The sequence below is a fragment of the Aulonocara stuartgranti genome, assembly GCF_965226115.1.
Source record: "Aulonocara stuartgranti genome assembly, chromosome: 7".
Taxonomy (NCBI): domain Eukaryota; kingdom Metazoa; phylum Chordata; class Actinopteri; order Cichliformes; family Cichlidae; genus Aulonocara; species Aulonocara stuartgranti.
In genome coordinates this window covers 50,857,938-50,882,478 of record NC_138945.1, presented here as the reverse complement: position 1 = coordinate 50,882,478, position 24,541 = coordinate 50,857,938, and the positions used below count along the sequence as shown (strand labels likewise).

The 24,541-nt window shown below is 41.3% G+C and overlaps 1 protein-coding gene across 4 annotated transcripts in view; it reads left to right on the top strand.

The window, feature by feature from the left end:
• The window catches only part of kcnq1.2 (potassium voltage-gated channel, KQT-like subfamily, member 1.2), a 178,658-nt gene that overhangs the window by 75,049 nt on the left and 79,068 nt on the right, over positions 1–24,541 (top strand). Inside the window, exon 16 of one of the 4 annotated variants that reach the window (XM_082542486.1) lies at positions 19,964–20,087. The exons of the other annotated variants lie outside the window; for them this stretch is intronic. Within the exon in view, the coding sequence (XP_082398612.1) occupies positions 19,964–19,973 (10 nt within the window). The 3' untranslated portion in view covers positions 19,974–20,087. Of the gene's footprint in view, positions 1–19,963; positions 20,088–24,541 lie in introns of those variants that run through there. 4 annotated transcript variants of the gene reach the window in all.

The following is a 24,541-nucleotide window of genomic DNA, read 5'->3' as shown; positions in this document are numbered from 1 at the left end:
AGAGCAGTGGAGGAGGGCATGGAGAACAGAACGAGGCACCTAGACTGAGCCCAGTCGAGGGGGCTTTGAAGCCCCTTACTCTAACTCAAAGACGGGAGGTCTGGGCCAACCAGAGAGAGAGAGAGAGAGACAGAGTGAGAGAGAGAGAGCGAGTGGAGGCCTTTATCAGAAAACCCGAGCACAATTGTGGTGTGCGGTGTGGGAGTTGGGGGAGTTAATTCTTTGTATAGATGAATGGATGAATAGAGGAGAAGGGCTGAAACACTAGCATCTCCCCCCCGTCCACCGCCATGCTGGATCTCTGTATGTTTTAAGTTGGCCATCTCGGGGCCCCAGGGCCCCTCTCCGCGGACAGACCGACAGATACCATCAATTACCAAGGCCAGCCACTGGCCACCATATGGCCAGTGGCTGCATAGGAAAGAAGCTTGTTCCCTTCACAGCACCAGCCCTACATATGCTGCAGGCTAACTAGCCGTATGAACAGTGTGTGTTTTGGTAATGTGTGTGTGTGCGTATGTGTCATGTGTTGCACTGGCATAGGTTTGGGTAGTGTTACAGGACTGACTTATGCATCAGGGGGTCGGGATTGGATTACAGGATTGAGTTACACCTGTTTGTGTGCGTTTGTGTGCTGTTGCGTGCCCATCTGTGGTTTTTACTGAACTTTCTTTTAGTGAAGACAGCTTGAAAAAATGAGGACATTTTTATATGTCCTCAGTTCTGTAACTTGCTCTTGAGGTTTATTGGTAGTTGAAGAATAAATGCGTGTTATATGAGTGTAGGTAAGCCCAAACCTACATTGGAAGGAAAAGTCACCTGTTGTGCAAAATGAAAAATGCACCTTCATATAACTTACACGGCATCACTGGTGACATAATGTTGCTGAAAAAACCCCAAAAAACAGTTATGGAGTTGTTTCAGTTTTTTCTATTGGTTCACAGGATTTAAAAAAAAAAACAGATCTCAATGAACCTTTTCTTCAGAGGTGAAGTCTGATTGACTAAAAGTGATTATCTTTTGGGAGTCGACCTTCTCTTTACATCTTTACAAATAGGTTCCAAATTAAAATAAATCATCTTATGTTCTCAAGGAATATCACAAACGAATCCAGATCCAGATGCTTCTGGATCCAGAAACTCAACCCATGCATGGTGTGGAGTGAATTTTCAGCCTTGGCAGAGGCATGCAGTCTGTTTTTATGAGCCAGTCAACAAATCGATACAGTGCCTGTGAGTGCCTGTGTTTCAACTTTAAAAGTCTGTCGCAATCCAAAAAAACCCAAACAAAATTAATGGATTCAAAAATAATTCTTCAGTAGAAATTAATTGTCCCTGCAATTGTCCTACATAATGCTTTGTAATTGCGGCTGCTGTAACTTTATATTAACTTCGACCGAGTTAGAGTGCAGGAGTACTGTGCATTTAATCTGGCGATTTGCATTAAAAAAAAAAAAAAAATTATAGCAGTAGTTCTCGTCCCACTCTCCAACTATGTATCAATCAATAATAATAAAAAACAAAGATCCAAGTTGAAATAAAGGGCAGCAGGTTTGGATCAGAAAACCCTCATTTGATTATTTTTCACTACTTAAATCATATTCATTCAACTTTCTCTCACTCGCTGGTTGTCGATGCCCCACCTGCAGTGGCTCTGTTACGCGCCAGTGGAGATCGTCCCGCGGTGCAGGAAACACTGATTTCATCTGTTATATTTAACAATGTGCTGTAGGAGGGAGGGCCACGATGCTCTCCTTTGAATGCCCATTCGAATGCATACAAATGGGCATTTAAAGGATTGTATTAAATGAACTGAAAAAGTGGACCCATTGTTAGCATGCTTAAAGTTAGGCGATGAGGAATGCATGTACAGAATTACAGTAAAGCATACCCACTGTGAGTGATACTTCAGTTGCCAGAGCCACCATATTCACCTGACCTCCAATTAGTACACGTAACCAGACACCTGTGAAGCAGATGGTAAAATGAGGGTTTTGTTTTTGCAGAATAAAGGCGTACGCTGCAGGGGAGTGACAGCCAAGCCGTCTCTCTGCTCTGCTCTCCAACTCCTTGAAAAGGACAAATCTTCCCAAATGCACCGTAATTTAATTAGACATGTCTGTTTGAAATCAAACTGTAAGTGGAAAAGAAATCCTACACTTGCTGGTACGCCTCCACTCACTACACGACCATTAACGAAAAACACATTGCCTCATGGCTGGGGAGGGAACGAGGGAGGTGAAGCAAGAGAGAGAGAGTGAGAGAGATGTTTCTGTTTGATATATAATGTGAGAAAGAGCCAACAGCAAAACAAGGAAACATCTGGGTGATTAATCTTTTGGAAGGGAGGAAAACAGGGAGGCAAATAGTACCAGCCAGAATAGGCACACACGAGCACACACAAGTGCACGCACAAACAGCTGGGAGCCAGAGACAGTGAACCATGTGAGTCATGATCCTCATTAATATTATATCAAAGCCTCTTTGATTGAGGCTTTTGTTGTATTACTTGGTCAAAAAAAGAAAAGAAAGGAAAGGAAAACTTAAGTGTAACCATTTGAGAGGTTTTGTCCACCATTTACTCAAGTTTCATTTAATTGTAGGTTTTGAGACTTTAATTACTTTTTTTTCTTTTTCATTTTTCTAACCTCTACACAGGGCTGTTTTTGCTGAAAAAACATGTGCTATTCTCATTCAGTCAGTGACACACATTAACACTTAAGGAGCTGCCCAGTACGACCACAGCCGTTATTCTGTTTGCTGTTGAAGGCAGCTGCGGGCAGAGCACCTTGCCTAAAGGGGGGAAAGTGTTACTCATTCGTTTAAACTGCCCAAATTGGGCCTTTCTTGGGAATAAATTCGCATACTTACTTATCACTCACCAGCCACTGTAACCTCGAGGCTGTTATAAAAGGCATTCAAGGTCATAGTAGATGGATTTCATGGATAATCAGCTTTGTGGCACTGTTTTTACTCAGCATATATTTAAACATATATGCTTATATACATGTTTATTTATTAGCGTACAATAAAATCACCAATGCCTCTTTGTGGCATTGATGTGCACAGGTTATTGCAGCACATTGTAAGCTGTGGTGAGCGATTGTGCAATATATTCTTCCTCATTCCCTCAGGCCATCCAGGCTGTGAATCTTTGAGGCAGGACAGGGCACTGCTGTTTACTTTACCTGAAGGTGACTTACAGTAACAGTAACAGGCTGCAGCATAACAACCCAAGTGGGGATGGGCTGAAACCAGCACATATTTGCTGTCTTACCTGATGAGATGGACAGATAGACGGGGAACATCTGTTAAGCTGAGCATACATGCACTCACAAGGAGACACGCATACCCAGAAGGGCCCCAAAAAGGATCTGATCCTATTGTAGTAACTGCAGGTGTCCTGTGATAGGCACACACTGACAACTCATGAGTAGACCACACACACACACACACACACACACACACACACACACACACACACACACACACACACACACACACACACACACACACACACACACACAGTAAACACCAGTGACGTTAAAGCTCAGAAAGCATGAAGCCCATCTCACGCACAGTTGGTGCTGTGATACTGTGACCAGCCCATATTGGCACCATCTGTTCAGACGCTAGTGATTTGACATGTAAATCACTGCTATTTTGGTTTTATGTATATATCTGCAGCACTGAGTGCACCTAAATTAAAGAAAAGACCAAGGAACTCTCATTTTGTACGTTCTTAATCATGTACATTTATATAGCTGTTGAGCAGTACCCACAATTCCGGTCTTGTTTGATAATTGTCATTTCGATGCACACTGTAGCGCTTAATTCATTTTCAGTTCAATTTAATTTAGTTTTAGTTATATAGCACCAAATACCAACAACAGTAACCTTAAGGCATTTTATCACTTGATGACAGTGGCAAGGAAAAACTCCCTTTTAACCCTTTAAAACCGGTCAGAGCAGGCACGCTCCGTTTTGCGTAACTATTTTTAAATCCCGGTAGCACTGCCACCACGTAAGCTAGCGCAATAATTTTTTTTGCATATGAAACCGGAGGAGTTGTACTTACTTCTTATGCCATCAGCTTGTCCTAGGTCACAGTTTCCTTCCACGTATGGCTTTGCAAAAACTGCATAAAAAGCACTTGCAGCAACAAAAACATAACATTCCAGAAACTCGCTTTGCCGATCCGATCAGCTGTTCATAACACTTCCTACGTCCATGCAATGAGATGCTTAGGACTCATATTGCACTGCTGGAAATAGTTTATTTTGATGCATATGCTGCTTTTTTGCAAATTTGCACTATAATATTTATTTTCGTTTTTCCTGCAGTATATAAAGATTGGTGTATTTCAAAAATAAAACTATGAAGACACTCAAAATAAATTTCCTGTGGTGGGAAACTATTTTGTGCAACTTTTTTGTATTTACAGTTTTGAGGGATAAGCCTATTAAATTTCTCTAACTAGAAATATATGTTAAAAAACAAAAACGATTTTAAATTTTTTTGTAGTTTATTGCACTTTTTTGCAATTTATGTAATTACTATGCACTTAATGCATGCATATTATTAAAATTTAGGCTGTAATGGTTGTATTGATGTATAGCAACTTGAAATGCTCCCAAAAATGGCTCTACAACATGTAAAAATATAATATAAGCTCTGGCGGACTTGGTTCTATGGTAGGTCTTAAAGGGTTAACAGGACAAAAGCTCCGGCAGAACCAGGTTGAGCGAGGGGCATCCACCTGCCACGAACAGCTGGGGGTGAGGGGAGGGAGACAGGACAAAAGACTTGGCTTGCAAGGTTTGCAAATACACTTCCGTGCCTTGTTTTTAGTCCACTGTATAGCAGGTAAGGTGGAACATACACTTGCATGCAAAGACAAAGTGAAGCATCATACTTGTCCATTGATAGTCTAATAAATCACATAAATAAAAGCACATTTTTTGCCCTCAACCAGTGATTGATTGCAAAATAATTACTCTATCCTCATACACGTTGATATAAACACACTCATGTCTGTTTTAGTGTTGACAGATTTGAAGTCTAGTCCAGGTCCTGTTGCCCATTGTGTTGGGATTTTCCCACTCAGACACACTGGCACTTACACAGGGCCTCAGCAGCTTTATGTGAACTCTTCTACAAAACCAGAGCGCACACACACACATTTTTCTGTGCTCACACAGAGAAACGGTTGCACACATGCACTACACAATGTAGTGGAGAGGATTACACAAAGTATAATTAGAAAAAGCACCTAACAAAACATATGCGCAGAGGCAGGAAGTGCAGCCAGTGGCCCTTGGCTGCCAGTTCAAAACTCTCCCGTTTGTCATGAGACTGGATCTTTTATGCATGTGCTCACTCCAGTGCAGTGGATGTAGAGTGACAGACAGGCTGCCCAACTCCTGGGGGAAAGAGCATCTATAGTCCTGTGGGTGTGTGAGCACAATGTGTGTACTTAACCCAGTGTGTGTTTCCTCTCCTAGGACTGGAGAAGGCTTCCCCTCTTCTCATATTGTGGATTATTTTCCTTTTTTAGTCTTTTAAAAGCATTATTTTTATGATTTATAATAACACTAATGTTTTTAATAATTCAGAAGGTGAATTGAGAAGGAGGCCTAAGGGCCTGATGTCCTCTAGTGGCCTTGTGGTCGCTGCCCAGCATCATGGAGCATGATTGGCATTTGCCATTGAATATCGGATTGGATTTACAGATGTGAAAAGGTATGGAGAGCCTTGGAGAACATTATGCTGCCTGTAACATCGTTCATCATGACTGGTTCAGTGGTGGGTCAGTGATGGACTGGGGAGGCATATCCATGGAGGGACGCACGGACCTCTACAGCCTAGTGGGCCCTGGGTTCCTTCTGGTGCAGAGTATGCAGGCAGTTCCTGGTGGATAAAGGAACTGATACCATTAAATGGCCCCAACGCTCGACTGACCTAAAACCAAATGAACACCTCTGGGACATTATGTTTCAGTCCGTCCAAGGCCACAGGTGAAACCTCAAACTGTCCAGGAGCTCAGTGATGCCCTGGTCCAGATCTGGAAGGAGATCCCACAGGACACCATTAGTCATCTCATCAGGAGCATGCCCCAACGTTGTGGTGCAAGCACACAAACTACTGAGTACCTTTTTAAGTTGCTGCAATGGAATGAACCAGCAAAACAGACTAGCCTACCACAACATCTTTTCACTTAGATTTTTAGGATGATGTTGGTTGATCAGATTCATTTGCATTAAATGATGTGCTGTCTTTTCATTCCTAACACATATCAGTAATGATATCTGGCCTTATCTTATTCCTCACTGAGATCTGATCTGTTTTCTAAGTGTTCCTATAATTTTTTTGAGCAGTGTACATCAGGATGGGGACCTTTGCTTTCAGCTGAACGATGTCAAAGTCATTGTTCTTGGTGTTTACTCGGTTTTGTCAGTGCTGCCCTTCAGTTACTGCCATCATTATCCCAGACTTGCCTCGCCACCATCGGTCACTCCTGACAGCCGCTGCAGTTTGTAGCAACAATAACTCTCCCACAATCAGTGAAGTGGAACAGTAAATGTGGACCTGGAATCCCTACTTCCCCTTCTCATTCCCATACTGCTTTCTGTCCCATTCCTGTTGTGGGGACAGAAAGGAATCCATCCGGTCACACGCTGTGCAAAATCACTCAGTTGGGTCAAGGGGATTGCTGCTGGCTGCGACAGTGCCAGATTGTTATCACTGGATAATCCCTACGGAGGAGTGGCAATAACACACAGACTGGGTTGTTTTGTGTCACTGCAGATGATCTTTTTACTGGATGCTCACAATATAAGAACTGTTACGTTGCTCCGGAGGCAAGGGACACAAATGCGCGAATACTGGACACTCAAGTAGAGCGAAGACAAACATTTGGAGTTCGATACTGGCGGATGTAACAAAAGCCGACAGCAAGCAAAGTGTAAAAAAAAAAGGCAGCTCCAGAGCAAATCAAAGCCCATAAATTTGATGAAAACCAAATTCAAAGTCATCAGAATCCAATAACGCAAAGAAACAGGGGATAAACACAGGAAGACACAAAAAGGCTAGGGAAGAAATGCAGATGTACTAAAAACTGGCAAGGAGAAGGGTCAGATTACTGTGTAAACACCCAGAGATCTGATAGGCAAGCACAAAAATTTACTAGATATAAAGGGACATAGACTGGGAATCTACAAGTGAGTCACAGTGGCAGCTATCAGGCCAAATTTCCAGTGACTTCGTCAGAATGGTGACTCTGGGAATCATCATAGCTGAAGGCAAAAAGTATAGGCTAGCCAACTTGGTAGCAGGCTGGTGGGCAGCTGTCTCAGAGACATCCAGCGTGGCCTCTGAGCTCATCTTGTGTAGTTGTATCAGTCTAGGCCAAAAGGTAACATTCTCTCTGTTACAGCCAAATCCAACTGCCTGGCTTCAGTGGATATCCAAGAAATCCTGTGGCCATGGCGTGTCCAGTTTTGGATGGACCCAGAAAAACATGATTACAGGCCATCACCCAGGATAAATAAACAAATGGAAAGTTACTGCTGGATGTAACAAAAGCAGACAGGGAAGTAAACTTGGCTGCAGAGGCCAAGCAGAGGTTAAAGTCTCCAAATTCAAAATAATTAGAATTGTCCAAGGCATCCTTTAGGTAGAAAATGTCATATAACACTTTAATAGTTTGTCAATGACTGTGGTTGTATGTACACTAATAATATGTACACTTCACTTTGTTTCTTCTTTTTCCTTCTAGTTTCAGTTTTCTACTAATAACACACTTTGATGAGAGTACCAGCTGTGCAGAATTTCTTGTGAAAACATGAAATATCTTGTCATTATTGTCTCAGAAGGATTGGTGTAGTGTGTATGTAAGAGTAACAGATTTTTCTTTGTAAGGGTGCCTGCATTTAAGATAATACAGAAAAAGGCAGAGGCATGACATCATGCTGATCACATAAACAAAGACAAAGAGGTTTGCTGCTGTTGTGTTCACATTAAGTCATGTAGAAGTAAAATAATATTCACAGAAGATGACATCATGGGTAGCCCAGTTACAGATTAGCGACCCGTCTACAGCGTAGCCTGCCTTTCACCCACAGTCAACCGGGATAGGCAGGCCTGCATTTAGAAAACGGATGGATGAATGGTACCACAGACAGGTTAGCGCATCACGACGAGAGGAGGATCAATGTAATTGTCTCTAGGAGCTCTGGCTCTGCTGGGCTTGTTGCTTTAAACAAATCCCCGGTGTCCCTATCTCAGTCACAACACTCCCACTGCTGCAGAGTTTGTATGAGATCAGTGTATATGTGTGTGTGTGCGCGCACGTGTGTGTGTGGTCCAGGTTTTACTCATGATGTAGGGCCCTTAGTCTGTTTGCACAGAACTCATGGGGATGTGTAGTCCCTATAGAGAGAAAAAGCACGCTTCTAGAATGTAACATGTTACATTTTGAGGTGAAAACATGCTGTATGGTTAGTATAAGGTTAGTGTTGGCCAGTAGAAGTTTGTGAAGAAATAAATTGAGGTTGGTGTAATGTCTTCAAAAGTCACAGGTACACGATGAAGAGTTTGGTGTGGGAGGGGATAAAGAAAAGCATGTATCATTGAGTTTTCTTGCTGTTCTGTGTTTGCTTTAGAGTAGCTCAGATTTCAGCTGGACAGAGCCAAAAGCAACAGTGTTTTGCTTGTCTCGATGTATCACCGTATTGATGTAAAATCTCCCTAAATAGTTAAATTTCATGTTTTTAATAACCTTATCTAAATTTTTAAGCATTTGTGAAGCGCATGTTTCTCTCAGTGCTCATCTTCTATAGCAGCACCTCTAAATCCACTTACCAAGGGGTGTCTCGGCTAATTAGCATCAAACTAAACTAGTATGAACGCTTCAGTTCCAATGCAAATTCCCTTTCCTGAGTCTTGGTCCTGGGAGATTTTACTACGTGGCCCAAGTAAGCAAACTAAGTCAATGCCACATATGTCTTGCATTTGGACATTAAAGCAGACTATTATGAGATTAAATCAGAGACTTGTGATATTCGGTTCAAATCTCAGCTCCCACCAGCTCCAGTCACGCAGAGGGAGCATTCGAAACTGATATTGTGTTCAGGTTCTGCCAAAGCTTCAAAAATCAACCGCGATGGAAAAGGAAGTGAATTAAGGTGTTTTTTGTATTGAATTGTAGCTCAGATACATGTTGGATCACAGAGAAGATTCAGATATAATGTAAGATTTTTGTAGGTTGGAAGGGTCGTGTCTAAATTAAAGGAAAAGAAAGCAACAGCCATACTGTACTATCAACTTCTGTTATTTTCCTTTGTGGGGTAATTATAGCTGACAGGACAGCAAGAACCTAATTGCCAGCAAATTAAATAAAAAAATGCTTTTATAGCAGTAATGTGCCATCATGTATATTGAATTATCATAAAAATGAAGCCCCGAGCATCATTGTTATCCTTAAAGGGCCGTTGTTTTTTTTTTATTACAGGGTAAATTTATATGTACACTAAAAAAACGACAAATATGGGAGTGAAAATTGAAACGCTTAGTGAATGAACAAGCGTGCTTGTGATGTGTTAGCATTTGTTTTCTCTTATTCCTTTATATACGTTGTCACCTTCACGGTATGTCACAGTATCAAACACTTATGGTTTCAGGTTTTGAATGCAGGTGTCTATTATTGTATTTATAAGTGTGTGACACTTTGTGTGTTTGTGTGTGTGGGAAACTGAGAGCTGCTCTTTTGCTGCTAGGTGATAAATGACCTTCAGGCCTACTAGTGACAGCTCGGCTCCTGATGACTAACTGGCTGCCTGACTGTGCTAATGGTAGAAATGCAGAGCCCTGGGAAAGCATGGGATACACTCACACGTGCACATGGGAGGTTCCGCGTGGGGGCTCACTGTGACATGTGATCTTCCATTAAACTGTTATACATTACTCATTTCATAACGTTAGGAATATTCTTTGCTTTTTTTCTCTTCCCGGTGAAAGAATTACATGAGAGATTTTTTTCCCCTGTTTATCAATGACACAGAGTCTGATAGTGTAAGATTACGTTGGCCATGGCCCTGACCTTTGAGAGGCTTTGAATTTGATCCTAGATCAGATCAGCAAAAGTGAGCAGCAACAAGTCAAGAAACAATGTTTTTTTTCCTTTTTATTTTTTTCCCCAAGTCTGTATTTTCCTTTCCAGCTCTGAGTCCCACTAGGTCTTTCCAAGGAAGTTGAAGCAGAAGGTGGAGATGCAGTGAGATGGGTATTAAGGAAAGGAAAAGGGGGAGGCAGGGAGGAAGAAAGCAGAAGAATAAACTTCTAGTGAGAGAAACAGTCTGGTTCCTGCCATCAGTTAGCCAACTGGGCTCAGTCCAGTTGGTAGGGGTTCTGGAAAAAGTAGCCATCATCTGCAAACCATCATCCAGGCCCAACATACTTGGACCAGCTTTCAGCACCTGTCACCCATCTCGTCACTGTGACCAATTCAAATAAACATGCAAAATTAATCACAGCATTACCACCAAACCCAGCACCCTATCTTCCTCCTGATTTTCCATTATTTTTTTCCATTTCTTCATTTATGTTTAAGTGTTACGAGGCACATATGTTTAAATACAGAGCTGTCAAAATGTTGGGTGTGGTTTACAAGCTCTTTAGTGAGTGAGTGGCTTGTGGTTGTTAGTTCAAGGCAAGGATTAAACTAAGGTCTTTTAATACTGCGTTGCACTATATGAGCCCATTAATTGTCTTTGAAAAACTGTAAGTGATTGTCCAGACTTTTAATTAATAAAAGTGGTCAACTGGATGTTAGGTCAAGTAAAGGAGGCTACTGCAATGTGCAAAGAATAAGTGCTATGTGATATGTTCCCTGTGTGAATTTGAGCTAACCATAAGTATCCCATGTCATGGAAGTCAACCACAATGAAAGTTCTAAAACAACCCAAACTTATTCAAACCCAAACTTATTGTATTTAAGTGTAGCCTGTGATATATTGTTCAGCTCTTTAGTTTATAAGAAACTATGTGCAAAACTAATTACATTAGGTAGGAAGGAAGGAAGGAACACAAGAAAAATATAAACTGTTATATAATGGTTGGGTAAAGCAGTAAAAGGATTCGGACGTAGGTGGTTTTTTCTTTTTTGTGATGGTAAATTTTCATTATTTAATGGTATTTTTCCAGCACCCCACACTCCACAGATTTTTCTTTTTACAGTATAGCTGGAGTGCTGACTAAAATAGTAGTACTCTCAGGTCTTTGATGTAAGTCATGTGTGTTGGGCTCCATTAAGCCATCTCTACAGAGATGAGGGAGATACTGAAATGGTGAAGTTAATGTCTTTTCCATTTTTTTTTGTCTGCAAAGTTCTTATAACTTATACTGTCTGAATTAATTCTCAATAATGTCTGATAGGTCTGACCAGTTTTTATCAGTCTTATGAGACATGACGATCGTGGCTCAAGAGTTGGGTGTTCGCCTTGTAATTGGAAGGTTGCCGGTGCGAGCGCCGGCTCGGACAGTCTGGGTCGTTGTGTCCTTGGAAAGACACTTCACCCGTTGCCTACTGGTGGTGGTCAGAGGGCCTGGTGGCACCAGTGTTCGGCAGCCTCGCCTCTGTCAGTGCGCCCCAGGGTGGCTGTGGCTACAATGTAGCTTGCCATCACCAGTGTGTGAATGTGTGTGTGAATGGGTGCATGACTGGATGTGTAAAGCGCTTTGGGGTCCTTAGGGACTAGTAAAGCGCTATAAAAATACACGCCATTTACCATTCTTATACAAGAAGGAAATTTTAAAAAAGAGAAATGACAGGCTCAAATGAGTCCAAAATAAAGAAAGCTCTAAGGTTAAAATTTATGCTGGTAATAGGAACTTCTGTGTTAAGCAAAATGCTTTTCTCTGTATTACATTGTTCTATAGACGGCTAAAGACCTCTTTGGGCCGTGTTTTGTTTTGCTGCCCTGGTTTTATTGCATTGCAGGTGTATGTGCAGCAGGTGTGGCTGGCTGCTGTGCAGTGCAGTAAAGGAGGAGGGATGGTCATGGTCAATATACAAGGAAAGAACCTTTTACACATGGCTCCAGTGCGGTACGCCTCTGGAAAATCCATTCAGGCACTCACGTACCCCGACACATGCTGACAGCAGGCACTAGACGTGCACATAAGTTACATAAATACAAAGATCCACACATTGAATGGAAGATATGTGGACACAAGAAGACCTAATAACATAAGCATGTACAGGGACCATTTCTTGTTGAATAAAAGGGACTTGTTGAGTACATGAAAGTCCAAAAAAAGGTTACTTTTCCTTACAAAGCATATGACGATCATAAGGATGAAAACAAAAAAGCTGCCATTATGGTTGCCACATATTATTATCAGTAATATACAGACTACCTTTCTGTACCAAAGTCTTTATGTAGAAATAGTTAGCTGCATCAGGCAGGACAAGTCAGAAGTCCATTTGATGACCTTATACTGTATTTAAAGAGAAAAGAGAGGACCACATATTTTACACACAGTGTGGCACAGTCTCATCAAACCTTACAATCCACCAGACAGTGAGTTTCAAGTTTATCCTTATACGTATGTCATCATTCTTTAAGTTCCTGAATTTGCTCTGTAGGCTCAGGTTTTCTGAACCTTTAATTCGCTTGTTTTAAAAAAGCAATAGCAAGTAGGCATGATTAAAATGCTGATTCCCAGTTTCCCAGTTTAGTAAATGTAGCATTATTAAGCTAGTATGCTAATGTCCTTGGTATACATGTAGCTTAAGCTTAAGTAGCGAGCTAAAGTTTGCTAGACTGCTAGCAAACACAAACACAGAAACTTAGTAACTTGCTGCCAGTACCCTGTAAACCAACATCAGCAAACCTAGCGGCTAATTCCAAGTGAACTTCTGTGGCTAGAAAAGTTAATTAACTTACTTGCATATGCTCGGCAGCTGGGATGTGGAGTTTTTGTAGGCAGATAGCTCCATGGTTCTGCCCAACAGAAGCTAACGTAATGAACTGTCGCTTTTATTGGCCTTGAAGTTTAGTTTGTGGATTCTAGGATTTAGATTCATTTAGATCTCCAATAGAGTCTCACATGTCATTTCTTCCTTCTTTTTTACTTTTTTTTTACACATCTGTGGCTTTTTCCTATTAACAGTCTGACAGTGAATGGGCAGCTGACTTTCTGTCTTGCCTTGACAGATTTATAATTATTCTGCTGTTGTTGATATACCAATATCTGCTTTTTGTAGCACTGGGCACGGGATGAGGAGCTCTTTCTGTCTTTTTCTTTCAATTTTTTGCCCTTCTGTCTCTTTCACTCATTGTTAAGGTCACTCCACTTAGACTTTTCTTTTCCCTCTGCAGAGGGCACTCTCCCTCTTTTTCCTTCCTTCCCCTGCTTTGTCTTATTTCTGTCAATCCATAACCTTTTCTCTCTTATTCTGTTTTGATTTTTCTCATTTCATTATAAACATGTGCCACTTTCTTTGAAACTTTCCTCTTCCTGTCAGTGTTTCTCATCCACGCAGACCCCACATGTCAGTGTACACGGCATCACAGCGCACAATATAGACAGAGGAGGTGTTTGTGTCTGCATGCCTACATGCTTTATTCCCTCCCTCAGTAATTAACAATAAGCTGAATTACTACAGGCAGAGATGTATAAGCTGTATGTCTCTGAGACCTCGGGGTTGTCTGAAATTGGAAACAGCGAACAATTGCTATCACTCTCCTTTAATTGACTCTCTCTCACACACATACACACATTTTCTTCGTGAGTGTGAACTTAAGTACTTTCCCTAAGCAGCATTGTTATCCTGGCTCTCGACTGTTGTGTCTCCCACTCAAATAAATCTCCTCCTCTTTATCACTGAGCAACAAATATTTACGTCTACCCTAAATCACAGAGAAACATTCTCATGGCCTCCCTGATTAGCTGTGTCAGCCTCAGTGCTGGCGTGCCAGCGCAAGTTCATTTTTTGCCATGAATCATTGTCCAGCAACAGCCAATAAGACTCCTTTACTGACTCCCCCTGGTGCCCATGAGGCTTGTGAGTAATTACTATATTTACATCCCAGTGGATGGAGCCAGGCTGGCGGTCACCTGGGTAGCTACACAGGTATTCCTGTAGTACTGTGTAATTTTCATTTTATACCAGGGGGCAAGCTAAATATTTGCATTCCACCACAGGATGAGCCTCCCCCCTCGAAATACAAATTCCCTCACTGTTTAAGCCTTCCAGTGGCTCTTTTGGTACCTTTGAGAAATTTCTAGGTGTTGGTGGCCTCTACCCTGTCAGTGTACTACTGGGTGATATCATAGGTTAAGTTGTATTTGAGAAGGCACAAACCAAATTATCAGACGGTGTACTTGTACCCATAGGTTGGTGTTCCCATCGTGTGTCAGGTGTAGTGGACAGCTTCACACAGAGTAGGGGGAAGAGAGTCACTTCCTCCTCAGGCTTTGATGTTAAGACTCATTTCCTGTCGTCGGAATACTAGAAAGACTCGGGAAGGGGAGAAAAAACATGTTCTTTTGAATTCCCTGCTTTTGTTTTGGCTAGGAGCCTTGCTTATTACATGCCGAATAGTAATCACAGCAGCTGGGATTGTGTGAACTTCAAGCTCATCAAAGCTTGAGAGGCTTCCACAATTCAGTGTAATGTTTTTCCAAGCATAATTTTATGAATAACTACTATGACATGGGAAAATATTACGATTCAGGACAAACGAGCGCTCGTTCCTCTCAATCAGGCTGTCGTTTGCTAGACGCACGTGTCTCGAGGACTCAAAACGGGACCAACGTCCGCATCTATAATCCATTTGTAAGAAATGTCAAGGCCGAGAGCTGTTAACAGGTCCCCTGGGAATAAAGCGGAACATTCTGTTATTGTTTTCAGAGAGGAAATAATCCGTTAACAGTAGGATGCACTCTGCTGGTTACCCTGTTTATTTCTTTTCAGAAGCAATTAGGGCCTGTTAATTAAGGCCATAAAAAGCGGGCTGAAATCACGCTCCGGGCATAGTCACAGCACTTAACCTGGCACATTCTGAGGAAATGAAGTGGCGAGGTTAAATCACATGCTGGAAATGGAAAAGAAAAGTCAGCTAAAGAAAACCTGGTTTTCATCTGTGTGTGTTGGGGGCAGTAATACCTACTTGTTGCTTTGTCAAAGAGGAAGTTTGCTCGGGTAACATTATTCAAGCGGCAGATCACTCTAAATTGAAATGTGAAATGAAAACATTGGAGCGTTTAGGGCTAGTTTGGTTACCATTTCCTGAGAACCTTCATCAAGTTAAAAATGCAGTAATGAAAAATGGCACCACCCTGCTAATAGAGTAAAAAACTTTATTCGGGTGTGTCAATAGTAAATAGAAAATGTGAGGCAGAACAGATGCGTGATTATTGTTTGAAGGATCTTGACTTGTAGCAGGGCCAGGTGACGAGTGCTCATGGGTGAGGTTCTGATGGCACACTTTTTATTAGCGCTGCCACATCAGGCTCAAACATCTCTGTCTATACGCGAATGTTAAATCTGCGTCAGCCTTCTTCTAATGTATTGTTAACAGATGTGTGCACGCACTTCTAATGTGCATATGAAACCATGTTTGAGTGTACCCTTTTGTGTAAAGGGAGGTACTTGTGTGCGAGTGCACGCATGTGTGTGGAGTTGTCTAGGGATCAGCACACCTGTGGGTGGGTGTTCATTACAGCAGGCCTGAGTGATGGCTTGGACCGCGGGAGGCCCTTGTTCATTGTCATCTCCATTCACTTAATTAGCCCTCGCTTTACAGGTCAGAGGAGACCACCGAAGACCCCCGCTCGTGTTGGCGAGAGCGCACACATGCATGTGGTTAAGATCGAGGTTTGCACTTGATACGGTGCCAGGAGGCAAACAAATGTGCATGTGACCTTATCATCAAACCACCTGCGCATAATTGTAGGGCCGATTAGACTGGCCGGCCCTTGTTTTTCGCTGATACATTGAAATTACAGTTTGGTGCTTGTTCAGGAACAGCGGTGCGGAACCAAATGTCTCTTTGTTTCTGGCTTTCACTTCAGGAGATTAGAAGCTGACCCGTTACTGGAAATGCGGGAAGCAGACCTCATTTGGCGTGGTGAAATGACACTAAGCTCAGATGCAAAAAAAAATATTTAGGGAAACTTTTTTTTCTCCCCACCCCCTCCCATTTTAAGACAATTAATACTTTGAGGTCGGGCATTTTTGTGTGTATGTGAACATGTGTTTCTCTGTGCTCCCCTGTGCGTGTTGGATTTAAGCTACTTATTAAATGACACAGCTATACCTCACCTTGGGCCTGGATCCACTTGGCCTCCAGCGATGAGAGAAGAAACAGCATGAAAGTGATATAGTAGCAGTGGTGGTGGTGGTGAGGAGGGACGCGGGAAGGTGCGCAGTATGTTTTTCGAGGGGGGAGGATGTTAAGAATAAAAAAAAACAGTCTATGAAACTGAGAGCGTGCGGTTGAGGGTGTGTGCCGTGTGTTTTCACTATGAGTGTTTGCTTCAGTTTGCGAAATTGTGTCTCTGATTAAAAACATCACACCCGTCAATGTCATACTCAAATATGTCTTAGAATTTCTTTGCCTTTCTTCCCCCAATATGACCACAATTTAAAACTGAACACACACAACATAAGAACCTATTCGACTGATGTCCCGATCTGTCTTAAAGTGTGGTACAATATGCATTTGTAGATGCGTTTTCAGAATGAGTTGGTTTCATTGATTTCATTACAATCTTTCTTTTTTTGTTCACTTGAAAAAAACAACAGATCTTTTCCGGGTGTGTAACTGACTTGTCAGCTAATAACATTTCATTTATTGGAGTCAGTTGTATTTCTGCTCTTTGCTCACTGACTTACACCACCCCGCTCCCTCCACCGTGCTCACATGTGTTCTGGCAGCGTCTCAGGGCCTGGGGATGGTGAAACCAGGGGAGGAGGAGGAGGAGAAGAAAGAAGAGGGTGGGTGGTTGTATGGGCGGGCAGCCTCCCTCAGCTCCTCTTCCCTTCCCTCTTTTGGACCTGTCAGGCAGGCAGCCAGGGAGTAATGTGGAAATGTGGCTGGCTGGCGTCGACTTGATTAAGTCTGCGCACGTGTCTCTGCAGAGAGGAGACTCCAGGCTTAATCACCCTTAGCCCTGACACTCTCCACCTCCTCCTTCACTCTTTCTTTTTCTCTCCATATCTCGTTTTCCCTCTTCTCCTCTGTTACTTCTCCTTTTTACTCCTCCCACTCCAATGCTGAAGGCAAATGGTTTTTTTCTCCCCCTTCTCTCTCTCTCTTCCTCTTTCTGCTGATTTTTGGTTTTCAGAGCTTTTCCCCTGACCTCCTCTCTCTGTGTGTAACTGACTTTTCTTTTGTTTGTGAAGCCCCTCTTTCACTCTTTTTTTCCCTATCACACCCCCTCCCCCATTGTTTCACATATATGCCACATATCAGTTGCTATATGTATCCTGTGTTTCCCCTAGCACAGCAATGTACACCACGCACAGTTGGACAAGCACAACTCCTGACAGCTCCAAGTTACCTCACCTCCTGCATGGAGACGGTTTAATGTATGAAATATCCTCCCTCCCTGGACTGGTCTCTGGCCAGCTATAGTATATAAAAGCCCAGTCTCATGGCAATTTGTGAAATGGTCATGAAATGTAATCTAGTTTTTATGCACAGGATACAAATTTTCCATTTCTGAGTGGCATCCAGCACAAACTTTTTTTGTCAATTACTTGAGCACCTAGTGGTCTAGCAACAAAAAGAGTTCTGCTTCCTCCTCTAGGAAAACATCTAGATCCAGAGCAACAGTTGTAATTCAGGGCTGCTCTAAGGCTGGGGTCAGGGGTTCAACTATGCTCTACCATTTGAGGCATACATACTAATATCTCTTCATCATATTGGCAAAAGGGCATAAAATGCACTGGTGTGACATGTAATTCAAACCAGCACCCTGTGATTTAAAAAGTTATGTTTCATCTTGGTGGATAATGCAGAAGTATTACTTTGTTTTATTAGTAGTATTTGTGTTTATTTTTTATATCCATGCAGTATCCACGTATATGAATGATTAGATGGGGATTACACACTATAACACTGGACTGAGATACACAAGTCTTTCCTCTAGTATACTATACACCCACTTATATTCTGACTATTATACTAAGCTCTTAGGAGGTACGGAGGGTATGGATTAATAATAATAATTGGATTTATATAGCGCTTTTCAAGGCACCCAAAGCGCTTTACAATGCCACTATTCATTCACTCTCACATTCACACACTGGTGGAGGCAGCTACAGTTGTAGCCACAGCTGACCTGGGGCAGACTGACAGAAGCGAGGCTGCCATATTGCGCCATCGGCCCCTCTGGCCAACACCAGTAGGGTAAAGTGTCTTGCCCAAGGACACAACGACCAGAACAGAGAGCCCAGGGATCGAACCGGCGACCTTCCGGTTACAGATACGCTTCCCAACCCCCTGAGCCACGGTTTTTTTGTCCGAGATGACAGCCAGCTTAATAAAATTTAGTTTACACTAACACTTGCACTCTTAACTTTAGGATATCCCTTCAACAGTTTTGGAATATGTGCTAGAAGCTAGTGATAGTAACTTTGCCACTTTGCTAACACAATCATCAATATAAAGGCACAACATGTATAATTCTATATTTTACTCTATACAGTTAATATTTTTTGTGGCAATATAAAGCAAAGTCCAAGTCTTCTGCTTTTTCTGTAAGCAGTGTTGTGAACAGATTCCAGTAAAAGTCATATATGAATAAAGGCAATGGACTAGCTAGCTTACTAGCTTTTAGCATAAGTAGTAGCTTGGTCCTTTTCTGAGCTGTAGGCTAAAGTGTATTTGTTTCAGTCTTTTCTATGATTTATGGTTTTTTATGTTTGTTTGGGGTAAATTAATAACCTTTTAAATAAAGTCATTTTTGTTCTGACAGTTCAACAGGTGGGTTTTAAGTTAATGCCTTGAGGGTCTTTTAACAAAAACCAGGACATTTTATTTCAGAATCCTAGTTTGCTGATACACCTCCTTTCATTTCGCCACTCTCTAGGTGAGTATATATAGTACTTGTGCAACATAAACTTCATATGCTTACTTTGCTCCAGTAATGACAATGGGAGTGCGAGGGAAACTTTTTAATTATACCAATTTTCTACACAGCCTTTAACTTTGAAGCTGTGAGCTGGTGTAGCATTCTATGTTAGCAAATAGAAAGCCTGAGATTATTACATTTCTAAATTTATTGTTATCCAAAGTATATTTGTTTTGCCTGTTTGAGTTTTTAAACTTGGAGGTGAGTGGCAAGCCGTGACTGTCTGTTTTGTGTAGTATGGGAGGGCAAACAAGGCAGTCCTAAGCTTTCCAAAAGCAACATGCCTAGTCATCATTTTACTCACTAACTTCGAGATACACAAGGCTCTGTACATTTTGCCAATAGGAGCTTTGCCATGGTTATGTACACATCTTGTTTTAAACACACACACATGAAAAGACTGCACACGGAGATCCAGCACCTCTGTCAGTGCTGCCTGCTTCTGCATTGAGTCAGCAGGGTAAATGTAGAAGCAACAGCATATGCAGGGTCTTTGCTTGATCCGTCACATTATCCCAGCGTGATAAATGATTCTGTTAACACATCAAGTTGGCTCTTCAAAGCTCCCAATGTTCCCACCTCCACAATGTGGTTCCAGCAATCCAACCCATGCGTTGATAATTTACCCTGAAAAAATTGGCCGGGAACAAGCGTCCAATTATGGCTTTGCACCCTGTTCCCAGCACCTCATAACCGAGCTCTTTGAAAACAGGATGAATCCCACACTTCTTTTGCTTCTCTTGCTTATTTCAGTATTTGTGTTTTCTTTCTTTCTTTTTTTAATCACTGTCCCATGTGATTTTGAATTTTTCTTTCAGTTTGATGTAGATGTGACCGGCTCTGTCATTCAGCCAGCATTTTGGTTTTTCCTGTCTGTCAGCACGGAGCTGTATTGGAAAGTCATGTTTCATCATTTCCTTGCAGACTGCATCATGTTGTTAGGTCAGTGTTTGTTATATCATCATAATACTATATTATTTACACAAACAATGGATGATTCTCTACATCGGTTTCAAATTTGTGCGCTAAAATTTACTCCCTAAGTTTCTCAGTTCTCAGGTTTAAAATAACTTTGCAAATATGAAGGATTGTTTGACATGTTGTTACTCTGAGGTATGATTTCAATGGATCACATTAGTTCTTCTGCATTATGTTTCAGTTTTGGAGTTTAGTTATTCTTCTTGGCTAATGAACTGAACTCTCAGTTTACTGTGCTTTGTTTTTTGGGGTTGGCAGCTGCTCCTGTTTTCAGCTTTGTCCTGAATGTTCTGGCTGTTGTTTGTTCTCACACTCAAATTAGATTTCATGTCTTTTGGAGCTCAATCTGAGGATCAGCAGATCTGGCCGCTCACTGTTGTATAACGTGGGAAAACACACAAATATCACTCAAAATGATTTCAAAACGCGCTCGAACTATATTCCCACAAACATTCGAACATATTTGATTACTTCACGTGTCTTTGTTAATAAGTTGTTGAAATGCAAGTTAATAGTGATGCCGTTTACTGTATAATACTGCATAGTCCAAATCCTAAAAGTATCTGATGACGTTTTACTTTATTTTTACTTTACTTTATATCTTTTTACAGGATGTTAAAACAGCTCTCCAGCAGCTTTTAAATAACACTTAAAACATGTAAGGCATTGGAAGCAAAGGCATATAGTTTTTAAAGGAGCTTAAAAGATCTGATACAGGCCCATAATTCTCCCTGACACACTCCCCTCTCACATCTCATTTCACCAGAGAACATTAGGGAGGTCAATTTGACCAATCATAGACCCTGTTGCACCCACTGAGCCATCTGATCATCTTTCACCTCCTCCCGGGCCCATGAACTCTTAGTGTACAGTCATCTGATCCCACTATAGCAGCGAGCAGTAGAGGTCCTGACTTGGACTTCTTTTTAATGCAACACTGTTGCTTCAGTTTGCTGCATTGGTCTCTGATCACATGAAAAAAAACTGATATGGATTATCATGTTTTCAGACTTTCCTTGAAGGTTTACATTATATTACAGGGCTTCTGAATCTTTTCACAGCTGCATTATGGAGTGATTTTTGCATACCTGAGACCAGTTCCTCTTATATATACAATGGTGTGAAAACGTAATCACCCCCTTCCTGATTTCTTACTTCTTTGCATATTTGTCACACTGAAATGTTTCAGATCATTAAACACATTTTAATATTAGACGAAGATAACCCGAGTATATCCGAAATGCATTTTTAAAGTGATGTGCCTGTGTGAAAAAGTTAAATCACAAATTAACTGTGATTAACTGTATATTTTATAAAAGATTATTTTAATTTCAGCTAACAACATGATTGCTGATTACTGCCAGACCTGCTGAATCAATTCGGAACACATCATTACACGATCCAAAGATCCAAAGCTGAGAAACAAAGTCATTGACATCTATCAGTCTGGAAAAGGTTACGAAGCCATTTCTAAATTTCTGGGACTCCAGAAAATCACAGTGAGGGGCATTATACACAAATAGAGAAAACTTGGAACAATGGTGAACCAACCCCAAGTGGCCAAAATTACTCCAAGAATGCATCAACAGCTCATCTGCAGGCTTCACTTGCCTCAGTTAAGGTCAGAATTCATGATTCAACAATAACAAAGAGACTGGGCAAAAACAGCTTCCATGGGAGAACTCTGCTGAAAAAGAACAAAAAGAACACAAAGGCTCGTCTCACAGTTTCCAAAATATGATGATCCCTTAAGACTTTTGGGGAAAATATTCTGTCAACTGACAAGACAAAAGTAGAATTTTTGGAAGGTTGGCATCTATTTCTTTCATTTCATAGAAAGAACATTATCCCAACAGTCAAACTGTTGATGGTAGTGTGATGATGATCTGGGGTTGCTTTGCTGCCGCAGGACTTTAACAACTTGTTTTATTTGATGGTGCTCTCTATCAGAAAATCCCGAAGGAGAAAAGTTGTCCTGAAACTTAAGCTCACTCGGGTTGTGTACCCGGACAATGATTCAAAACATACCAGCAAATCCACCTCTGAATGACTCAAAGACACAAAATGATTATTTTGGAGTAGTCTAGTCAATGTCCAGACTTAGATCAGATTAAACAGACCATTAATGCTCGAAAATCTCCAATGTGATTGAATTAAAACACTCCTAAAAAGTACACACAATGGTGTGAAAGACTCATTGCCAGTTCTCACAAATGTTTAATTTCAGGGTGGCACAACCAGTTTTCACTCAGGGCAAGGTATGTTTTGAGCACGAGCTGATATTGTCGTGTTGGTGTTGTTCCCAGATCATCATACTAAATGTTATTCCAGGATCAACATTGCAAGTGACCAATCAGAATGTTGTGACGTCATACTTTTGCGACTTCGGGAAAAACCGCCATAAAACAAAAAACTTTACTTAAGCTGCGAGGAACCGCTTCTGTCCGCTGATCAACGGACCCTGACCCTAACCCTAACCCTTTAATAAACGGTAAGCAGAATTGATATTGTCCTTGCAACATTGAAATTTCATAAATGCATGAATGGCTTGGCGCGCAAAAGAATAACGTCACAACAATGTGATTGGTCACTTGCAATGTTGAACCTGGAACAACATTTTCATGTTGACCTGGGAACAACACCAACACGACGATATCAGATCATCCATGTTTTGATGACTATTGTACCTTCATAAAAGCAATAATCATTTTAAAACTGCGTTTTATTTACCCTGGCTATTTTTGTGTAATATGAACGTTTGTTTTGATGATCTGAAAGATTTCAGTTTCAAATATGCAAAAATTAAAAATTAGGAAGGGGGCAAGCACTAACACATATACGCACGTGTGCTAAATACCTCACCTAGGAGGTGTCCAGGAGGCATCATAGTCAGATGCCCAAACCAGCTCGACAGGCTCTTTTTGATATGGGGGAACAGCAGCACAACTCAAAGTCTCTCTTGAATGACTGAGCTCCATACCTAAGGGTGAGCCCACGTAAAATGAATAATTTATGCATAGAGAAGGATTCACTTTTTTGTTTGATTTTTACTTTGACAAAACCATAATCAATGCCACTCAATCGACACCATTTCTGTCTAAGCCTTTAAAGTTGAATCCCTCTCGGTCCACTATCAAATGGTGAAAATCGTAATAAATGGATGCAAGGGTGGATGATTTAATATTTATACTGTATGAACAACAACAGCAGATCACTAATGAAAACAGTACTTCTAGATTTAGTGCAGACTAAGTGTGTCAGTGATACAACCTCATTGAGGCTTTCTCAGCTTTCCTGTCTGTCTGCCTGACTGACTCTCTGTCTGCTTTTGTGTGTTTGGACTGCTGCTATAATTACTGTCCAGGCAGGGGTGGACCTGGAGACAGAGGCAGTGTGCTAATTGAATGTTGGAGCAAGAACAGAAGCTATTAAAACAAGCCTGCCAAGACGTTCTCAGCCTCATCTGCTACCATAAATCCATACCGACCATTACGACTGCTGCTACCACTTCCTCCACCGCTCCATCTCATTTTGTCTCTGTCATTCCCTCCAATAATGTTCCTTCTTCTCTTTCAGTACTCCCAGTCTTTGGATAAGGTATTTTATTAACCAAGTAGGCTTGTGTGTCTCATGTGTTTTTATTAGCTTGTCTCTTGTTTTGTATCACTGCACAGCTAAATGAAGACCAGAGGTAGACTAAGGATATCGATGGATCTGCTAATAAGCCAACCTTTTCCCACTATTTTCTTCTAATGTTTTGAAAGAAGCCTTGCCTCACAACTGTATTTCTCTTCTGAAATCCTCCCTTCCCCTCTCCCATCCCAACAAAAGTGCTGTTGCAATGATTTAAAGATAATAAAGTTCTAGTTTTCCTTTATTTTCAGCATTTAAACTATGGGGAATATGAGAAGACAAATGGCCTCTGCAGGGTTTGACGAGCAGGCCCCTTAAGCTTCGGGATTGCAGTCTCTCTGCAGATTCTCTTTCCATGTCTTTTTGCTAAATAATCAAAATGAATCTCTGTGTCTCTCCATGTTTGTAGTTTGTGCACGAGAAACACAAACAGGATGTACCATGAGGAAAGTCAAATCTGTTCAGACTGAAGCTGCCTTCTGTTGGACCAGCATTTGGGTTTGGCAGCATTTTAATTTAAAAAATAAATTAAAAAAATACTGTACGCTGTGTCTGAACAAACTGGGCTTACAAATGCAATTTGGTTTTTACTTCTTAATGGGTTTTTGGTTTTTTGTGTTTTTCGACTGGTTGATTAGTCTTACGTGATTAGTCAAGTTCTTTGACTTTATGTCTTTCTCTCAAGGTAAACAGATCTAAAATAATTGACAGTGACATCCACTGACTGGATGGCTTCCCATAGTTGAAATCATGAACAAAAAGCCTAACCACTGTAGAAAGGCCTA